We start from the raw sequence: 21,066 nt of genomic DNA, 5'->3' as shown, positions 1-21,066 counted from the left end.
TCTTTTTCAGTAAGAATCATCTCGATGTGGCAGGAAGAGCTCATGTGTGGGTTAATCCGGCCATGAGCCCTCTAAATTCTACGTCATATCTTGAGGGCTTTGTTCACCTGGATGTGCTCAATGGCCAGAGAATCTACATTTATTATTATTTTTTTTAAATTGTATTTATTTATTTATTCATGAAAGACACAGAGAGAGAGAGGCAGAGGCAGAGACACAGGCAGAGGGAGAAGCAGGCTCCATGCAGGGAGCCTGATGTGGGACTCGATTCCGGGACTCCAGGATCACGCCCTGGGCCAAAGGCAGGCGCTAAACCGCTGAGCCACCCAGGGATTCCTGAGAATCTACATTTAAACCCTTAAGTTCAGTATTACTCTCTGCATTTTTTTTTTAAAATTTTTATTTATTTATGATAGTCACAGAGAGAGAAATAGAGAGAGGCAGAGACATAGGCAGAGGGAGAAGCAGGCTCCATGCACAGGGGGCCCGATGTGGGATTCGATCCCGGGTCTCCAGGATCGCGCCCTGGGCCAAAGGCAGGCGCCAAACCGCTGCGCCACCCAGGGATCCCACTCTCTGCATTTTTAAGCATGTGCAGTAAAAATTCAGCACTCTTCTTAGGGCACCGACCCTGTGTCCAGCCCCACTGTTTGGCCTGCGCACACCTACCAACTCCACGATTGTAGCAACAGAATGGCACACACTGCTTCTGCAAAGTGACATCTTTCAGGTACTTGGTGGCTTTTCGGACATGCATACCCTTGATGGCCTGGGCAGTTTCATGCATGTTCTTAAAGTGAACATGAAGATTTGAACCTCTCAACTAGCATGATTTTGTAGGGTTTTCTGGGTCCAGCGAGTAGGGAACCATTTTCAGAGTTTACCTCAGGCCGCTCAGGGGGAAGAGCAATTTCTACTTTCTTTAAATTAGACAAACCGTGTTATCAACCAGTCACCATGCTATATGTTATGTTTACTTTAAAATGGTTAATTTTGGGGGTGCCTAGCTGGCTCAGTTGGTGGAGCATGCAACTCTCGATCTTGGGTTGTGAGTTCAAGCCCCACATTGGGTGTAGAGATTACTCAAAAAATAAACATTTAAAAAATAAATAGGACAGTTCCGATGGCTCAGTAGTTTAGCGCCGCCTTCAGGGCAGCGCGCGATCCTGGAGACCCGGGATCGGGTCCCATGTCAGGCTCCCTGAATGGAGCCTGCTTCTCCCTCTGCCTGTGTCTCTGCCTCTCTCTCTCTCTCTCTCTCATGAATAAATAAAATATCTTAAAAAAATAGTTGATTGCTTAAACACAATATGAATATCCAAATTCAAAAAAAATAAATAAAATGATTAATTTCTTGTTATGTGAATTTCACCTCAATTAAAATTAAAATAAATAATAAGGAATTTTTTTTAAAGGATGTCAGGGCGCTTTCTTATTTCTGCCTCTTTCACCCATGCCAAACCTCAAATGCAGTATGAGGGGTTCTGAGAGTCAAGGTTCATAGATCTCTGGGGAGATTTTCCCCACATCAGACCCAGAAGCTTTTGTGCTTGGCATTTTCCTTATCTGGTGTCTACATTTGTGGAAATTCCAGCTAGCCTCTCCTGGTTGAAGAATTATGTTAGCATCAGGAATAGGCAGATTCAGGGGCTCAGCCACTATTAGATACCACTAGGTATCTGTCTCCATGTTGTGGGTCTTGGCCCTACTCTCCTCTGTGCTTGCTTCACTATCAGACATGCTCTAGAATACAACCACTCCTCTCCACCCCCATGGCTTCTGCTTTGCTTTTGGCTTAGGCCACCACCATCACTTGCTTAGATTACTATAAGAGCATCCTCCCTGGTCTCCTGCTTCCACTCTTCTCTCTATAGTCCAACCTCCTCATAGCAGCCAGAGACCATGTTGAACCTAAGATAGACGGTGTTCCTCTCATGTTCTCAAAACCCTCTCATGGCTCCCCATTCTTCTAACGGTAAAAGTGAAATCTTTCTTATGATCCACAAGGCCCCAAACAACCTGGCTTTACCAATACTCTCTGACCTCATTTCCTACGATTCTTCCACTTGCCCACTTGGCTGCAGCTCCACTGGGCCTGTTCCCTGTTATTCAAACATGCTTGGGATGGTCCTATTTCAGGGCCTTTGCACTTGCTGTTTCCTCTGCCTGGGACAAGCTTCTCTGGGATATCTACACAGCTCTCTCTCTCTCTCACTTCATTCAGGTTTCTTCTCAGAGAGACTGTTTCTGACCACCTTGTCTAAAATCTCACTCCCATTCTTTCTGCCCGATTGCCATGGCTGGTTGTCTTCCTAGCAGAAATCACTTCCAGAACCCAGTTGTTGACTGATTCAGGAACAGTGACTGGCACACAGCCGGTGCTTAGTAAGAGGCTGTAGAATGAATACATCTACATGTTCCTCTCATCTTCAGGCCAGGACTGGACGATGACTAGTTCTGGAGGGTGGCAGCAAGAGCAGGAAATAAATAAAGGTCCAGGGAGTTAGAACCCTGTTATTTTGGGTGGAGCAAGAAGAATAGCTGTTCCTGTTTGCTGAAAGCACCTACTGTGTGCCATGAACGTTATTTACAATGACTGTATCTTCCAGGTGAGGAAACAGAGGTCTAGAGAAGTGACTTCTCAAAGGCCTGCAGGGATCAAATGACTCAGTTGGACCTGAACCCACACCTCCCCAGTTCCAGGACTTTCGCTCTTCACTGGGACAGCGGGTAGGGTTGCCAGGCACCCTGTGCCTATAATACAGTCCTCTACTGACTTTGTCAAAAACGCCCCCAATGTGCTGCATTCATTTTTTTCCCAATAAAGTACACATTTTCAGCAGAGTTGTTTTTCAGATTTAGCTAGGAGTTAAATTTGCTAAATCTGGCAATGCTAGTCAGGGAGGATTTCCCATTTCCCACTCCAGGCCTAAGGCTGCAGCGACTGGTAGCGCGTTGGGTCTCCGGGCTCTAGGCCTCTTGCCTGGGTTAAGTAAGGCACTGGGGATTGGGGAATTAGACGCGGTCCCTTTAAGAGTGGTTTCGGGGACGGGCCAACGGGGGCGTGTCGATCCCAGGGGGCGTGCCGAGTCGGGGCTGGCCAATCCGGGGGCGGGCCGAGCGCGGGGGCGGGCCCGGCGCGGGTGGGTTGGGGAGGGTTAAAGGGGCCCGCCCGCGGGTCGTGGACCGTCCGGCTGCCCCCGCCTCCTTCCGTCCGAGCGGAGCTCTCCCGCGGCTGCGCCGGCCGGGCCGCCCCGGAGACAAAGCGACTCCGCCGCCGCCGCCGCCTAGTGGGTGCCGGGCCATGGCCGGGCCGCCCCGGGCGCCGCGCCTCCCTAGGCTGCACGGAGAGGTAAGGCTGGCCTGGCGGGCTTGGGGGGAATCTGCGGGCGGCTCTGCTAGGAGACGCGAGCCCGGGCTCGGGCCGTCGTGGGCCTCGGGGTCCCGGGCTGTGGGACCTCTGCTGGAGACAGCTGCTCGTCTGCGACCGCACGCTACTGGTCCTTTACGCGCTAGGGATCTCGGCTGCAGGCCGAGCTCGGCCCACGACGCCCCCCGCGAGGGACCTCCGCCGCCCGCGAACTCCGGCTCCTGCGTTCTGCCGTGGAGCACCTCATCCGGGGCTCTGGCTGCCCTTTAAGGAAAACGCCAGACACAAAAAAGGGGCGGAGGGCAGCTAGGAGCAGTGCCAGACCTGGGGAACCAGCCTCTGCCTGGGGCGAGGGTCCCGCAGTCCCTATGGCCCCTGCTGCAGAGGCGCTCTGGGAGTTCTCAGCACGTTTTTTCCGCCTGTACCTGCCACACCCTATTCTCCACCCCCCTCCGCCCCCGGTGACCACTGTTAGGGGACACCTGTGGCAGCTGGATTGTCTCAGCACCTGCGGTCTGGCTTCTTGAATTGAATGCCAAAATGCCGTGCCTCAGTTTCTCCAGTCCTGGGTTCCTGGCCAGCTGTGTCTCTGGAGACCTTGAGCTAATTGACCAGTCAGACCTGGTTGAGCTAATTATTTGCCTTTTGGACAGCTGCTTTCCTGAGTGCTCACTGCCTGCTAAACATTTTGCAGAATGGATTTATTCAACCCTTCCTAGAGGGATAGATATTTGTTACTTATCTTATTTATTTTTTTAAAAGATTTTATTTATTTGAGAGAGGGAGAGGGAGAACGAACAAGCAGGGGGAATGGTAGGCAGAGGGAGAAGGAGAAGCAGGCTTCCCGTGGGGCAGGGAGCCCCATGCAGGACTCCATCCAGGACCCTGGGATCATGACCTGAGCTGAAGGCAGATGCCTGAGCCACCCAGGTGCCCCAGAGGAATGGATATTAATATTCTCATTTTATAGAGGAGGCTCGCCCCGACTCACAGTGGCAGTGATTTTGGTGCCTTTCCCATAATATGCCAGTGGGTTTTCCTCACTGAACCCACTCCACAGCCCACCTGACAGATGAGGAAACAGGCTGGGAAAGGTGAAGTGACAATCTTAAGGTGGAGGGCAGAACCTGGCCCTGGGACTGGAGGGAGACCAGGCTCCCTCCGGCTTCCTGCCTGGTCAAAGGCTGTTGAATCAACAGCAGTACCCACAGTGGACTCTGAACTTCTTGGAAAACAGCATGAGTGTGAGGAGATAAATGGGTGACCAGGCCCTCCCAGAGGCGGGAGCCCGCACCCCTGCTGCTTCCTACCCTCCCCTTTTTTGCTGGATGGGAGGAGGCAAGGGCCATGGGCAGAGTGGGTTGTGCTGGATGGTGACTTGGGCTAAGCTGGCCCCATTTGGGCAGTAGGGGAAGAGGGCTGCTGAGCATGAGGGAAATTGCTCTTCATTGGGCCTTAATGGGGTGGAGACCCCAAGACCAGCCCCTTTGTGCTGGTTGCCTGGAGCATGTGACTCTGGGTACAACATTGTGCCTTTGGGCAAGTTACTTAACCTCTCTGTCTCCATTTTCCAGTCTGTGAATGCTGGTTTATGAATAGATCCCTTCTTACGGGGCTGTTGAGAGATTTCAGAAGATAACTCTCTGATTCATTCTACAGGTATTTGAGCACCAACTACATGCCAGGCCCTGGAATTCAGGCAAAAATACCCTGCCCTTGTAGAGTAGGCAAAGATGACCCAGGTAATTTCAGATCGGGGTGTAGGAAAATGATTGGGGTGGGGGATCTCTTGCATACAGGGTGGTCAGGGACTGCTTCCCTGAGGAGGTGATGGTTAAGCTGAAACTGAAGGATGAGAAGTCAGCGATGTGAAGAAAGAAGGGCATTCCAGGCAGGCAGAACAGCCAGGGCAAAGGCTGGTGTGTGTGTGTTTGAGGAACAGCAAGGAGGCCAGGGTGGCTGGAGCTGAATGAGCAAGGGGGAAAGAGACAGGGGAAGGGCACTTGGAGGCCGTGGGGAAGACTAAATGCTGGAACAAGTAGGGAGTCATGGAAGGGTTCATAGTAGAGGAGGGGTATGGTTGGACTTATCTTAACAGGATCCCTCTGAGGGGAATGGATTGTAGTGGGGCCAGGGGAGGGGCCAAGGAGGGAGCTTGGCTCTTCAGGGACAGGGAAGGGGCAAAGAGGGAGGCAGGGAGAGTCTGAGGAGGCTACTGCAGCTGTCTAGGCGAGCAACGATAGGGACCTAGGATGGGGAGGTGGTAGACGGCAGAGATATTAGGCCACTGATTTGGAAGAGGTGGTGATGGAGGAATCAGCTGGGCTTGATGAGTGAGGGGGGGTGCGGGGGGAGAAGGCAGAGCCATTTGCTGAGAGAGTGCTGAGGGGAGCATCTGGCAAGGCCGAGAAGAGTATCAATACTACCACTGCTGAGTGTATACCGTGTGCCTGGCACGATGCTCAGCACCTTCTATAGAGTCACTGTGTCATCATCACAACACCCTGACATAGGTGCTGTTATGATCCCATTTTACAGATGTGGAAACAGAGGCCCAGAGAAGCTTAAATCTTGCCCGGGGTCACACAACCTGGACACTACACAGAGCTGACATTTGAACCCAGAGAAGAGCAAGCCGACAGCAGACTGGGCAGAGGGCAGGGAGGCAAGCAGTGGCCTGAGAGGTAGGAGGGAGATGGGGCCAAGTAGGGTGGGTGGTTCCTGTGAGAAATGGAGCCAGGGTCCACATACAGTTGTTGGGGTGTAGGAACTCATGAGTCCTGTTTTGCAGACAGAGAAACTGAGGCTCAGAGCAGGGCAGCCTATGTCTGAAGTCACTCAGTTCAGGTAGGCAGAGCAGGGATTAAACACCCACCACCCTGAGCCTTCAGCCCTGAGCCTTCTCTCTGACGTTGGCCCCACTGCTAGGTCAAGACAGGCTGATTTCAGCTACCAAATCGTAGCTCATGTTGCCTCTTCCAGGAAGCCTTCCTTGACTGCTCAGGCAAGTTAGATGAGGTAGATTCAGTAGGGAGCAGTTGTTCCCCTCTGCTCTGGGTCAGGATGCCTGGCTTGGCAGATGCTCTCAGGAGAGTCACCAGCCATATGTCATTCCTCCAGGCCCTGTGGAAGGCACCACCTGGCTGGGGAATGAGCATTAATTGAGTACCTTCTGCAATCCAAGGACTTTACATCCTTTGCCTCTTAAAAATATAGCTACTGTCCTATGCAGAGTGGGGCTGTAAAGCCTGAACAAAGTGGCCATGAAGAACTCTAAAGGGAGGTATGGCTAAGTTGGGGGTCCATGTTCCACCTCCCAGTTAGTTTGGCCAATGTTGCCCCCATCACGTTCTCCTTGGGGGAAGGTAGATAAAAATCACTGGGCCAAGTGTATAGAGTTAGATTGCTCTGCTTTAAGTGAGCACCTGATGCTGTCCCCACCCCCTTCCTATAAGTGTGGGCCAAACCCTGGGCCTTTTATCTGGGTCACTTCATAACAGTCTTTTCTTCTCTTTCCCTTCCCCCTCTGCTCCGGCCTCACCAACCTCCTGGTTGGTCCTCAAGCAGGGCAGCAGGTTCCTATCTCAGGGCCTTGCACTTGCTGTCCCCTCTGGTATGTGCCTGGAGCTCCCTCCCTCACCTCCTTCAGGTCTCTGCGCAGATGTTACTTTCTCAGTAGTACACCCTTTCCTGACTCCCATTAAAATCAAACACTCCTTTTGTCCCTAATACCCCCAGCCCCTTCCCTGTATTATATCTTCTACAGCACTGCAGACCACCTGGCAGATATATTTTATCTGTTTGTTAATTGTTTGCCCCCTTCACCTGCCACTAGCACGTCAGCACCACAAGGCCAGCGACCCTCTCTGTCTTGTTTACTGCTGTATTCCCACTGCCTGGAACAGTACTTAGTACGTGTAGGTGCTTAATGAATGTTTGACCAATGAAGTCCCCACAGCCTTCCAAAATAAGTTCTGTTCACATCCCCATTTCATGGATAGGCAAATCAAAGCTGAGTTATAAAAGCAGAGCTGGGACCTGGGAGGGACCACAAAAAGAGAGCTGGTCTGGTTTCTGGGGATGATGAAGGCATCCATGCCTGAAATGAGGCCTGGGTTTGAATTTCAGTTCTGCCCGACTTGCTTTGTGACCTTCTGCCAGGGACTAGCCTCTCTGTCCTTTGTTACCCCATCTGTCAAATGGGGTGGTGCTAGGCCCTGCCAGTTGAGGTCTGCTGCGAGGTTAAATGAGTTAATATATAGAAAATGCTCGGCACGCAGTGGTCACGCTCGGCCTTACTCCGGGGAGGCTCCTGGGGCCAGTGAGACCTGGGTCGGGGCCCCGGCTGACCCTGAAGGGCTGTGTGAGCTTCTGCTCCGGGAGCCTCAGTTTCCCTACCTGTGCGAGAGGAGCGTTGAGGGCTGTGGTGGCCGAGGGTGGCAGGGAGGTTACGGCGAGGCTCGGGGGGCGGGGGCGCCCGGTGGCGGCGGCCGAGTGAGTCACCGCTGTCCTGGTCGGGGTGGGGGACAGGCCCCGGCGGCGCGGCCATGAAGCTGAACGAGCGCAGCCTGGCCTTCTACGCCACCTGCGACACCCCAGTGGACAACTCGGGCTTCCTGTACAAGAAAGGCGGCCGGCACGCGGCCTACCACCGCCGCTGGTTCGTGCTGCGCGGCAACATGCTCTTCTACTTCGAGGACCGGGCCAGCCGCGAGCCTGTGGGCGTCATCATCCTGGAGGGCTGCACGGTGGAGCTGGTCGAGGCCGCCGAGGAGTTCGCCTTCGCCGTGCGCTTCGCGGGGGCCCGGGCGCGCACCTACGTGCTGGCCGCCGAGAACCAGGCTGCCATGGAGGGCTGGGTGAAGGCGCTGTCGCGGGCCAGCTTCGACTACCTGCGGCTCGTGGTGCGCGAGCTGGAGCAGCAGCTGGCGGCCGTGCGGGCCGGGGACTGTGCGCCGCCGCCGCGCCGGCCCCCCGCGCTCGCGCCCAAGGAGAACGGCTGCGCCTGCGCCGTGTGGAGCGCGGAGCCCCCCGCGCCCGGCCCCGCCCCCGCGCCCGGCCCCGCCCCCGCCCCCGCGCCCGGCCCCGCCCCCGGCCCCGCGGGCGCTGCCTCCCGCCCCAGGCCCGGCCCCCCGCCGCCCCTGCCCCCCCGGCGGCGGGTCTCGGAACCGAACGGGCCTCTGCACGCCGCCTCCTTTGTCCGGCTCCACCAGCAGTACGGGCAGGAGGTGAGGGCGCTCAGGAGCCGGTGGCTCAGGAGCCGGGCCCAGCCCTGAGGTCCCCGCGGGCGGAGAGCTCCTGCTTTTGGACGGACCTCAGCCCCAGGCCTCGTGCTGACAGGCCCTGCCCTGGGAGGCCAGGGGGGCCCGGTCCTGAGGAACCCTGCTCAAGGGACGATGCCGGGTGCCGAGGGGTGCTTCAGGACTGTGGGATCCGCAGGGGGCCGCATGCCTGATCCTAAGGAGCACCCAGGGGCTCCGTTTGCCCGAGGTCTGGTGTCCAGGGCACTCCCGCCCCAGGCCCCGCCAGAGTCACCTGGCAAAGGCCTGTTGCTGGTAATAGGCCCTGCTGGGGTGACCGGGACCTCGTGAGACTCTGTGACCTAAAAGGCAGTGCTGGGGGAGCCCCGGTCCTGGCGGCCTGGACTGGACCTGGACCTGGTCAGAGAGAAGCCTTGGCCCTGTCACACCACACCCGGGTTTGACCTCCTTTTGCTCCAGGGCCTGGCTCCAGGTGTCCTGCCTGGCGCCAGAAGCAGGTGCAGAAAGTGGCACGGGCGCAGATTTTAATACCTGACCGGTGTGGTGAGATTGCCTGGTTCCAAGGGCTCTTGGCTTGGAGTGGGGCTGAGGCAGGACTTTGCCCTGGGCCTCAGCCAGGCCTTGAGGCGGTGCAGCAGTGGCCCTCTAGTTTGGGCCATGTCTTTGTCCCTTTGGGGGTTCTCACGTGCCCTCCTGACACTCTCTAACCGCCACATATTTAGCCTCCTCCTCCTGGAGCGGGTCTTCTGCCCCAGCCTAGGGTGGAGCCTCTCAGGAGCCGGCCTGATCTTGTCCAGTCCTGAGCTGGGCAGCCGTGGCCTGAGCTGACTTTCCAGCAGGCTCCCCAGGGATGGGTGGCCGTGAGCGACTCACCACCCAGAAAGGGTCTGGGTGCTGATCTGGTACTACAGAGAAACAGCTGCCAAGCTGTGTGTTTGGCTTCTGGAACCCTCTCACTCTGTCACTGTCTCAGCCCACCTCTGCTCCTGATGCTCTGATGGGGAGAACAGGTCTTATTTTGCTTCGAGATCGCCTGCTGTTTTACTATACTTACCACAGTGGCCATTCTTCATCCAGGGAGAATCTCGGGGGTGGGGCTGGGGCACCCCTGGCCCACAAGCTGGGTTATGTTTACAGTCCTCAGTGCCCCACACTGGGGATCACCTGAGGACACGTACGCCCCAAACTGTATTTCCCCAGAGGGTCCCTCTCGGTGACAGTCAGACTTGGCCCTGAGGCCCCTTCCTGCTGTTTTTGGAGGCCCTGGAGCTTGGGGAAGAATGGGGGGTGTCTGTGTCTACAATCACCAGCTCACTGCTGGCTCAGTTGACTGGGGCTTCAGTTTTAATTTAATTTTTAATACTTAGGGTATTTTATCCCCGCTAGCAACAGAGCTTGGTGTTTTCACTGCTTTTGTTTGTTAGCTGGTGGGAGGGCTTGGCTGAAGGTTTTGGGGGCAGTTGGAACTGCCCCCAAGGAGAAGGCCAGGAGCCAAAGGCACCTCAAGAATCTCACCTGGTTCTCCACCTTCTCCCCAGCAAGTCCTATTCTCCTGACAGGTGCCTCTGGGAGTCTTTGTACGCTTCCCATCCCCCTCCTTTCCAGGTCCTCAGTGGAGGGGGTGGGGATGGCTGCTCTTGTCCATAGGCTCCGGGTCTCCAGGGAGGTTAGGAGCTGCCCAGAGCCCATCTCCTGGCCAGACCCAGCTGGTGGGATGAGGGTTTGGCCCCTATTCTGGTGCAGGTTTACAAGCTCTATAAAGGTACAGTGCCTACTCCTGGCCCCCCTTCTCCACCCCCCCCCCCCGATAAAAAGCACAAGATGGGGTCAGGCTGCCTCCAGAGTTGGGTGGGGACAGAGACATCAGGCAGCCTGGGAGGGAAATATAAAGGTGAAAATAAAAGATTTATCAAGTTATGACTGATTGTGTCATTTCTTCCTCCATCAGAATCCTTCATGGATTTGTCTAGCAGGGCAGGCCCTACAGGAGAAGTGACTGGTGTATTGGGTGCCCATGGCTGATGCTCTGCCAACCACATCTCAACCTCATGGCAGATGCCAGCTCCATTTTACAGACGAGGGAATGAGATTCATGTTAAGAAATCTAAGTTCACACAGCTGAGCCTCTAGAATCCTATGGAAGAAGGGCAGAGCCTTCCAGAAGGATAAGGGGGAGGAGGGTATGGAGTTGCAAAGTTCCTTTTCAGAAGTGAGAGGAGGCAGGGGGAAAGTGAGGATTGATTGATTGATTTTTTATTTTAAAGATTTTACCCATTTATTCATCAGAGACACAGAGAGAAAGGCAGAGACACAGGCAGAGGGAGAAGCAGGCTCCACGCGGGGAGCCCGACGTGGGACACGATCCTGGGTCTCCAGGATCATGCCCTGGGCCGAAGGCAGGCGCCAAACCGATAAGTCACCCAGGTGTCCCTGATTGCTTTTTTTAAAGGTTTTATTCGGGGCAGCCCCGGTGGCTCAGCGGTTTAGCACTGCCTTCGGCCCAGGGCCTGATCCTGGAGACCCAGGATTGAGTCCCACGTCGGGCTCCCCGCGTGGAGCCTACTTCTCCCTCTGCCTGTGTCTCTGCCTCTCTCTCTCTCTCTCTGTCATGAATAAATAAATAAAATCTTAAAAAAAAATTTTATTTATTCATGAGAGAGGCAGAGACACAGGCAGAGGGAGAAGCAGGCTCCCTGTAGGGAAGCCGATGTGGGACTTGATCCCAGGACCCTGGGATCACACCCTGAGCCAAAGGCAGATGCTCAACCACTGAGCCACCCAGGCGTCCTGTGGAAAGTGAGGATTTAAAAGTTAACTGTGGGCTGAAGGCCTGACGGGAGGAATGTCGGCGATAGCAAACAGAAGAGTTTAACCTGCCTCTTTTCACAGATCAGTTTATGGTGGCTGCCTGGGGCCCTGGAGTGAGGAGCATTCTAGCATTAGTGCTGGTTCAGAGGGAAAGAACCGATAACTGTTTAGCGATGTCTGCCATGAGCACAGGGTGGATGGTGGTGATGCTCATGCTGTGTATCTTAGACTCATGGAGCCTGTTTGCTGGGCTAATGGGGGATTCGCAGATGGGAAGGGGCTGGCCCAAGGTCACCCAACATGATGGACTAGGCCCGAGTTCCTCCTAACGTAGATTCAGAACTTGAGTCACATGTCTCCCTTGCCAGTCTGGAAAAATTGTGCACATTCAGGATAAGGTTGTTTAGGAGGAGCAACCTACAGTCCTCAGTCTGCAGAATGAAGTTCAAGAATAAGAAATGAAAAATACCAAGGTCAGGGAATCATGCTGCTGTGAGCAGCCAGTGTGTGCTGAGTAATGACTCCTACCCCTCCTGGGACCATTGCTGACATGGGAGCTGGGGAAATGGTTCCCCACACGGACTGAATCAGGGTGCTCCCTGTGGTATTTGTGACCACAACCTCCGCAGGGTCTGGGGTAGAGGATGGGGGAAGTAGCAGGAGAGACGGCCTCAAGAGGGAGGGTCACGAAGGGTGCTGTCGCCTGCCAGGCTTTTTAGGGTTGGACTGTTTCCTTGCAACATCTGAAAGGGGGAGGGGAGACAAGTTGGTCAGTACCCAAGTGCTGTGCACCTACCTGCTAATAATATGTCAGTGTTTCCTTTTGACTGAAGGGGGATGTTAGGGGCACGTGTCTAACAATGACTAAAACATCCCAGAAGCATGACAAAGTAGGGGAAGTTGTCCTTACCCAAACACTCTTTGGGGGATATCGTATATATTCAGAGGGATATTCTGAGAAGCAACTTGGGGTAGGGGTGAGAACCTCAAGGAGGGCCACCAGGCCAGAAACTATGGGCTGTGCCCATGGTTGCCCACATCCATCTCCCCTAAATGGTTAGTTGTGCTGCTCCCATTTGACTTTCAGGGATCAGCTAAACTTTAGCTCCTAAAGAATGGCTGTGTGGCTGAATTTCAGCCAAAGAGATGTGAGTATAAGGGTCTTCTTCTTGATTCTAAAAAGAGACACAGGGCAGCCTGGGTGGCTCAGTGGTTTAGGGCCGCCTTCAGTCCAGGGTGTGATCCTGGAGACCCGGGATTGAGTCCCACATCGGGCTCCTTGCATGGAGCAAGGAGCCTGCTTCTCCCTCTGCCTGTGTCTCTGCCTCTCTCTCTGTGTCTCTCATGAATAAATAAATAAAATCTTTAAAAAAATAAAAAATAAATAAAAAGAGACACAATGAGGAGCTCTTCATTGTTCTCTGGTGGTAAGTTATGTCTGATGCCTAGAGCTGTAGCAGCCATTTTGTGATCATGAAGTAGGCTGCGCTAAGGAAAATATGCCCTGCTGGGTTTTGCACACACTTAAAGATATCCTTGAGCTGATGAATCTAAGGATATCTTGTTATTTGAAGTAATAAATGTCTTTGTTTAAAGCTTAGAGAGGGGGACGCCTCGGTGGCTCAGCAGTTGAGCGTCTGCTTTAGGCCCAGGGCATGATCCCGGAGTTCTGGGATCAAGTCCCACATTGGGCTCCTACAGGGAGCCTGCTTCTCCTCCCTTTGTCTATGTCCCTGTCTCTCTTTGTGTCTCTCATGAATAAGTAAATAAAATCTTAAGAAAAATAAAACTTTGAGAGGGATGTTTTTGTTATTTGCAGCCAGAGTCTTCCTAACGGGTAAGTTCAAGTGATTTGTAGCTGTTCCCTCTAAGGAGCATGGCCCTAGGGTACCAAATGTAGAACTCTTGTCAGCTCAGTGGGGAGAAGGTTAGTGCTGGATGGTATTCCCTGGGACATCCTTTCCTTGGAAGACTTCCATCTCTTGGGAGCGAAAAAAAAAAAATACTTAAAGAATAGCACTGCACCTTCTATGTTCTAAGTGGGGCTCTTTTGTCTCAACTATCCACACCCCCCAACTCCTCCCCAGATACCTTACCTGACCTTACACAAACTTGGTTATGGAAAAGTTTCTGCTCCTTGTCCCAATTTCTAAAATTGCTCCTCCTTGTGGGTACCAGGTCCGCCTCAGGTGCATCCCCCAGGGCTTAGCACTGAGACGCCAATCACTGCCTCCCCTCCCCTCTGAGCTCACTGGATTCTTCCCTCCTGACTGGTTGCCTGGCAGGTGTTGGTCCTCAGACACAAGCTGAGCCAGGCAGTGTCCCGAGAAGTTGGATTTGGAAGGAGCAGACTCAGGTGTGAGGGCTGCCTGTGAGAGAGACTGGTGCCCCGATGTCCGGCTGAACCCTCCTGCCTTTGGATTTCACGGATCACCTCTGGATCTTCCCAATGAACTGTCCACACATCTTTAAGTGAATCAAAATTTCTCTCAACCCAGCCGTTCCCGACTATGCCAAGACACCCAGGGAATGTTTGTTCTGCGTGCCTTGTGCTCTTCTGTTCCACCAGCATCCTTCTGGGGGGCCTGGCCCACCCACTGGGGCCAACAAAACAAAATGAAATTAGGACTGCCTCCCATTTACTGACACCTATGATGTCTGGTCACTTGGAGAGGGGCGGAGAGGTGTGGCTTAAAAATGCAGATTCCTGGGTTCTGGCTCCCGGAAGTCTGGGTCAGTAGGTAACAGGGATTTTACGGCCACAGCTTAGGAAATGCTCATTTAATCTTCAAAGAGACTTCTAAGGCAGTGTGGTAGCCAGCCCCCATGAGGGGCCCCGATGATCCTTGCCTCCTGGTGTCCCTGCCTTTGGGCTATCCCCTCCCACCCTGAATCACGGCAGAACTGCGTGGCCAAGAAAATACTGTGGGAGTGACAGTGAGGCTTCCAAATCTGGGTCCCAGAAGACCGCGCAGCCTCTGCCTTGCTCACCGTTGGCTGCCCTGTTGTGGGGATGCTGGAGCAGCCCTTCCAGAGGAACTGAAACCCTCAGCCAACAAGCCAGTACCAGCTCAACAGTCTCATGGGAGTGCACCATTTTGGAGGCAGATTTTCCAGACCCAGAACAGCCTTCAGAAGACTGCAGCCCAGCTGGCGGCTCAATGGTAACCCTCGTGAGGGATCCAGGAGCCAGAACCACCCAGTTACACCACTCCCAAATTCCTGGCCCAAGAGATTGAGAGGTAAATGTTTACCCTTTTAAACCACTAGGTTTTGGCGTTATTTGTTAGGTGTTAGGAGACAACAACACAGGTAGATACTATTATGATCTTGTCCATTTTACAGGTAAGGAAACTGAATCTCATGTAAGGACTCTAGATTGCCTGATAGTGGAGAGTCAAACCCAGGCCAGGCCAAGTCCAAAGCCAGTGCTTTTAACAACTACACCCTGGAGGGCTGGAGAAGGTCATGAGACCAAGACTTACCCCTTCATTGTGGCAGATGGGGAAATGGACTTGGGGGTGAGGAGTCACCTTGACTAAGGTCACTCAAGGTGGTGTCCCTGCTCCATCCCTACTGCTCTTGAGTTTGCAGGAGTGACTTCAGCCTCCAGGGTGCCTGCAAGGGCAGACCAGATCCTAGAGCAACATACACCCTGTGCCCTTAGCTATGGAGAGCCTGGCCTTTAGAATGATCTCAAGAATAGCCTCCCTGGGGCAGCCCCGGTGGCGCACCGGTTTGGCGCCGCCTGCAGCCCAGGGTGTGATCCTGGGATCGGGTCCCATGACGACGGGCTTCCTGCATGGAGCCTGCTTCTCTCTCTGCCTCTCTCTTTCTCTGTGTCTCTCATGAATAAATAAATAAAATCTTAAAAAAAAAAAAAAAAAAAAAGAGAGAATAGCCACCCTGGCAAGCCCTGACCAATCAGCCAGGTGAGGTCTGTTTTTTTTCACTCACCAGTAGGTGATGGGAGGTAGGGCTACTGGCCCAATGCAGGAGCTTAACTAGGAGCCAAAGGAGGGCAGGGGTAGGAAGCAAGGACCATCGAGGCCTGAAGGTCAGGGCCTACGGTGGGGGTGGGCCCTGCTGCTCCCCTCTGGCTTGCATCTCTCCAGGCAGATGGAACCTCTTAACCTCCTAAGGTGCAAGTTTGACCATAGCAACTCCCTCTCACACCCTCTATGGCTTCCAGTACCCTCAGGAGAAAAGCCTATTTCCCACCATGTCCCAACGGGCTTCAGCATCTGACCCTCATCCTTCTACTTCCTTCCACTCCCACCTCAAATTCCAGCCTTCTTTGGACCTGTTTCCCCATGTTCTTGTCCCTGCTTCTCCCCAGCTCCTACAGTATTTCAGGTGTCAGCTGCAATGTCCTTTCCTCCAGGAAGCCTTCCTGGACTCCACTACTTATACTCTCATGGTTCCCCATGTTCCTGCCACTGAGTCACTGAGCACATGTAGGCACTCAATAAATACTTATTACCTGGACAGTCACCAAATTTCCCCCAACTCAACTCTCTGCTCTCCCCCGATTGAAAATTACTACCTCTCACCCTCCTCCAAGTCCTTCCCTGCCTTCTCGTTCCTTTCTGGTCTCACCATTCCCCACTCGCCTGTGCTCCCTAGTTCAGAATTCCACATTTCTGTGTTTTTACCGCATTTTCCACTCCAGATGAGCAGCAACTGCAGACAATGTCAACACAAAGACGATGGTCCAGGATGGAGCTTTATTTCCCGGAGGCTGGGGGCACCTGTTTCCGCAGGTTCTCAGGTGGCTTGTCTGTGTGTTCGATGTGGCTTCCCTACTCCTGCCCCACTTACACCAGGGAGCCATATCGCAGGGGTTTCTGCCTTCTGTTTTTCCAGAGCTGTGAACTGAGGGCCCAAAGGGTCAGTCCTTGGCTCTGCTTCATTTGAGTCCTTAAAACCGCCTTAAGGGAAGGTGCCATCCCTACCTCGTCCACACAGCTTGGAAAAGTGAGGCGGCACAGAGCAGTACAGGCTTTTACCCAAGGTGCTATGGCTCCAAGTGGAGCCAGGGTTGAAACCAGGTGCTCTGGCCCCTCACCTTAAGCTCTTGACTCTCCTTCTTCTCCTCTCCAACTCTGAGCGAACCCCTAAGGGCTAGCTCAGGATCTCTACGGGACCATTTTGACCTTGGCCTCCTGGACGTCCCCCTCCCTGCACCGATGGAGTAATCAGGCACCCCAAGGGGCCAACCTGCCGGCTTTGGAGTAATTAGTTATTCCAATGAATTTAATTAATTCCTTAATTCCCACTTTAAGGACATGCAGAAGGTTTCCCGGCAGAGAGAAAAGGTCTGTCTTGGGATAGCATGTGGCCTTGGCTCATGGATGAGTAATGCCACCCCAGGGACTTTCCAGACATTATTGGTCAGGGAAAAAACCCTCCAACAGCTTGAAGCACAGACTCACCATCACAGCTTGGAAGAACCCAAGCCCTGCTCATGATAACAATAAGTAATGTAGAGTCGTGATGTGCCACACACTGTCTTACGTATTTTATGTGCATGACGATTCCTCATTCACCTGAGCTGGCTGCTGTGAGACCCCTATTTCTCAGACGGGGAAAACCAAGGCCTGGGTTAAACAGCATGGGAAGAGGCAATGAATGCTCTGTTGGTTACTAGGAAGCCCCTCTTAGCATTTTCCTTTCTTCTTCTTCTTTTTTTCCAGATTTTATTTATTTATTCATTAGAGACACACAGAGAGAGGCAGAGACATAGGCAGAGGGAGAAGCAGGCTCCATGCAGGGAGGCTCAATGCAGGACTCGATCCCAGAACTCTAGGATCACGCCCTGAGTGGAAGGCAGACGCCCAACCTCCACGCCACCCAGGTATCCCAGCATTTTCTTATCAGGAGGCTGAGGACACCTGTTCCTCACGCCACTGAGGTGTGGGCAGGGCATGATCTCAGCCCCAGAGCTTAACTTGCTCTGGATTCCAAAAAATGGATTCCAATCCTTCCATTTTCTTTTGCTGGAGCCCACAGCACAATTGCTAACAGATGTCATAGGACCTAGGCAGGTGGCACAGGTGAGGACTGAGGGTGATCACAGCCAAGTGTCCTGTCTCAAGGGGGGAGCTGCTGTCACATTGGAACGTGGGCCCAGTGTGGCCAGATCTTATGTGTTTTTTTTATTCATTTTTTAAAAGATTTTATTTCTTTATTCATGAGAGACCAGAGAGATAGAGAGAGAGAGAGAGAGAGAGAGAGGCAGAGACACAGGCAGAGGGAGAAGCAGGCTCCATGCAGGAAGCCCGATGTGGGACTTGATCCTGGGACTCCAGAATCATGCCCTGGGCCAAAGGCAGATGTTAAACCGCTGAGCCACCCAGGGATCCCCCCGATCTTATAGTTTTTAAGAGAAACTGGTAATTGCGATTTTTATGTGATGTGCCCCCATATTTTAATGGTGGCAAACTAATTTAAAAGCCAGGTTTTCAAAAAAATGTTTTGTAAAACATCTCTGAGGGCCAGATTGGACCCCTAATTGACATCCCCAGCTCCAGAACAAAGCAAGCAGGACACCTAGACATTATTATACAATTCTGTATTGAGCGACGCGTTTACAGAACGTGTTCTTTTTAAAATTTTAAACAAAGTTCATCAATCTCTCATAGAAATGATTTTGTGGATTTTTGTTTTGCTTTTACCGTTACAGGACGTGAACCTGACAAAGTTGTTCATGGGTCTGCTAGCTTTAAGTACAACAGGATTTCCATGTTCAAAAGACTATATACTAAGTGCTTAATCAAATCCCGTCACACAAAAGCCAGATTTAGTCCTCTAAGATTTGTAGTCTGCGGGTGAGCCTGGATTTCAGTGTTGTGGGGGTTTCAACAGTAGAAAGTGGTGTATTCCCTCACAGTTGTCTTAATTGCAATAGGGCGGTGGTGGCTAAAAGATGTTTCATTTGTTCCAGATTTGATTACTCTGAAAATTGGTCACTGTTTCCTATTGTCAAAATATAAAAATACCTTCATCTGGATAAAAATGTATACAGTGGAAAACTCTTCAATGCATAGCCTGGATGTATGGAAAAGGATGTTTTCCTGCAAGGTTTGTGTTGTTCTTCATGGATTGTGGAGACTGCAGCCTGGCCTGGGTGCATGAGAGTTGAGATTTCTGGAACAGCTCTCAACTGTCCCCTTCTGGTCACTGGATTTTGCTGGCCTGGTTTCAAAATGCTTGCTGCATCCTTGAAACCCATCAGCCATCTCCCCCTGGCACTGGATTGGCACTGATTATGGCCCTATTTTCATTGTCATTCCGGATTCAGCTGGGGAGTCACCAATTCAGCCTTCCCGCAGAGAGTTTGAAAAAGGAAAAAGAAATAACAGGAAAGAGAGTCAAAAACCAACATGGTGGCTGTTCCGTCCAAACTGGGAACTCTCCCACCAGAAACCCTGACAACGAAGATTCTAGAAGAAGGGCTTCTCTGAGTTGGGGGGACTGAGTCTTTGCTTCCCAAAAGGTTGTGTGTTGGAAGGCAGGAGGGTAGATTTAGAGACTGGGATACAGTGGTCCTGCTGCGGTGAACTCAGCATTTTCTCTTTGTTCTGTGTGGACTTGGGAGTTGCAGGTGCCTTCCAGAAATAGCACCTGTGTCAACTTGAGAAAGGAGATGGCAAGAAGGGTAGTTGGGGTCACTAGTTGGAGGAATCTACTTTTTGGTGCCAGGTGCTCATGGGATGACCAAAGCTGTTATTTTCTTAAAACATAGGGAGGGGAAGATGGTGGCTGCAATCCTGCTCTGGAAAGCCAGTGGGGAAACTTCCTGTGCGGTGGCCACGATTCAGGTTGGGGATCGGGGTCACCCTGGCTCAAGTGCTGCCCTCCAATCACCTGACCCCTTGCCTGGCTTCCCAGAAGATCCAGAAACACATCTTGTCTACAGATGGACAGGCTGTGTGTCCAACGTCCGTGGCCCACAGGTTTCTGACTAGAGGGAGTGGAAGCAGTTTGTTTTGTACCATGTCACATCTCGGGTAGGATGGTCGGCTACAGCTCACATCTCTACAACATTTACAATGGCACGGGACGTTCTGTGTTATCAAGGTTGCAAAACAGACCACCAGAATGAAACACATCCTCAACGGCATCGAGGTTTTCATTTAGAGTCTTTTGGACTTTCTCTTTTCAGCACGGTTTCTGGAAGGGCAGTAGCAATGTGCTGTGTCTCACAGACAGATATGGAAAAAAAAAAAACTGTAGTTCAAGGGTTATCTAAATTTTGGTCAGTCTTATAGTGTTTTGTGATGGCTTTGAACAATTGTCTTCTTTTAATCTCATCTAGTGGCAAGAACGACACAACTTCAGTGTATACTTCGCAACAGTTGTGACAGCATCCTGATTTTATAACTCTCTGTAATATCAAAACAGCATTGGCTGGGAATAAATTCCAAAGGATCCTTTATTAAAATATCTAAAAGAGGTCTATAAATATTTATTTTTCTAAAAGAGTTTGGAGTTTCCAGGTGAAAATGTGGTGCCACATCGCTTCTGCCTCCTGCAGAGAGGCCAGGGTGGAGAAGAGGGTGCTCTGTGGGGTAGGGGGTGCCAAAAAGAGGAGGCAGTGGCACTTGCCCCACCTGTTCACTCACAACGTCATAGAACTAGGATTACAACAAAAAACGTAAACTGCAAAACACTGCTGTCTGCATGTTGATGGTTGAGTTCCTTCCTTCCCCCACCCCGTCTGTTTGCGAGAGTGAGTGGGAGAGGGGGAGCTGGCCACCTGGTATGCCCCTTGCCCTCGTGCCCCTGCCTTCAGAACTCCCACTCCAGGGCCTCCTCCCGGTTGGCAGCCCTCTCCAGCCGGTAGATGATGCTGTTCAGGTTGGCCATCTTCTCATGTCGCCGCTGCAGGTTGGAGTTCACCTTGGCACTGGGGTGCAAAGCCCCAGCTGTGTCGGTGGTGGGGCTGGCACTCGGCACTTTGGCAGGAGGGGCGCCGGGTGGGGACGGGGAGATGGGGGCTGAGGAGGAGGGGACAGGTGACACAGACATCATGAGGCCTGGAGAGGAGGCAGCCGAGGGGGAGTTCAGGGACACTTCCAGGCTACAGCGCGAGGATTCTGAGACAGACTTAAAACTTAGAGGGTCTGGGTGGAGTCGCTCCCCGCCCTCACTCTCCTGGGGGAGCTGTAGTGAGGGGCAGTCTGGAGAGGTCCCACCTGGAAGGAGGAGCCCTGGGACCACTTTAGGGAGTTGGTCATTACCCGGACGGTCAGGATGTGCCTCTTTGGGGGAACCTTGGCCTTTGTCTGGCTCCCCTGAGTCCTGGAGCTGGTTGCCCGCTTCTTCTTCTGCATCCTCCTCAGTATGTTCCTGCTTGATCCTCACCTGGGCCTTGTCCTGGGTGGTTGGGGATGTGATGCTCTCCTCGGAGCCTTCCTGAAGCTCCAGTTCCTTCACAGTAGGCTTCTGGTCCTCAGCCTCAGAATTGGGGCTCTGTGGGGTAGGGTCTGGGTGGGAGTGGCCTGGTGGCAAGACGCCAGGACCCCCGCTGGGGTCAATGTCTGGTTCATCTTGGGTCCCCTCCACCAACATCTCCCGGCGCATTCGGGACCTGGGGCAGAGATGGTGGTGAGTGGGGGAAGG

General features: G+C 52.8%; 2 protein-coding genes across 23 annotated transcripts in view; one reads left to right on the top strand and one right to left on the bottom strand.

Moving 5' to 3' along the window:
- Positions 1 to 3,141: 3,141 nt before the first annotated feature.
- PHETA1 (PH domain containing endocytic trafficking adaptor 1) lies at positions 3,142 to 19,897 on the top strand. 3 transcript variants are annotated; one of them, XR_013366516.1, is made up of 5 exons: positions 3,142 to 3,352; positions 5,030 to 5,112; positions 5,909 to 6,054; positions 13,725 to 14,681; positions 18,386 to 19,897. XR_013366516.1 is itself a non-coding variant. In XM_077875643.1 (4 exons), the coding sequence occupies exon 4, from the start codon at positions 7,918 to 7,920 to the stop codon at positions 8,644 to 8,646; it is 729 nt and encodes a 242-aa protein (XP_077731769.1). In that variant the 5' UTR covers positions 3,152 to 3,352; positions 5,030 to 5,112; positions 5,909 to 6,054; positions 7,901 to 7,917; the 3' UTR covers positions 8,647 to 10,548. The 3 variants fall into 3 exon arrangements, 2 of the variants coding, with proteins under 2 accessions (XP_077731767.1, XP_077731769.1); XM_077875643.1 differs by lacking the exons at positions 13,725 to 14,681; positions 18,386 to 19,897 and adding an exon at positions 7,901 to 10,548 and having other exon boundaries at positions 3,152 to 3,352; XM_077875641.1 differs by lacking the exons at positions 5,909 to 6,054; positions 13,725 to 14,681; positions 18,386 to 19,897 and adding an exon at positions 7,901 to 10,548.
- Positions 17,997 to 21,066, bottom strand: part of CUX2 (cut like homeobox 2) — a 283,562-nt gene continuing 280,492 nt past the window's right edge. For 19 of the 20 annotated variants that reach the window (XM_077875622.1, XM_077875623.1, XM_077875619.1 and 16 more), the window contains one exon: positions 17,997 to 21,034. In XM_077875622.1, coding sequence (XP_077731748.1) covers positions 20,233 to 21,034 — 802 coding nt within the window. In that variant the 3' untranslated portion in view covers positions 17,997 to 20,232. The remainder of the gene's footprint in view (positions 21,035 to 21,066) is intronic. The other variant, XM_077875640.1, reaches the window with a different exon arrangement.

Source organism: Canis aureus, chromosome 27 (genome assembly GCF_053574225.1).
Source record: "Canis aureus isolate CA01 chromosome 27, VMU_Caureus_v.1.0, whole genome shotgun sequence".
Classification (NCBI taxonomy): Eukaryota; Metazoa; Chordata; class Mammalia; order Carnivora; family Canidae; genus Canis; species Canis aureus.
The sequence above is the reverse complement of the archived record's forward strand: the minus strand, read 5'-3'. Positions and strand labels throughout refer to the sequence as shown.

Bases quoted from the DNA above. Each gene is read 5' to 3' on its own strand.
- PHETA1 (XM_077875641.1), top strand. From the start codon at position 5,049: ATGCCAGGCCCTGGAATTCAGGCAAAAATACCCTGCCCTTGTAGAGTA. The intron at 5,113-7,900 runs GTAATTTCAGAT...GGTGGGGGACAG, and splicing joins AGTAGGCAAAGATGACCCAG to GCCCCGGCGGCGCGGCCATG.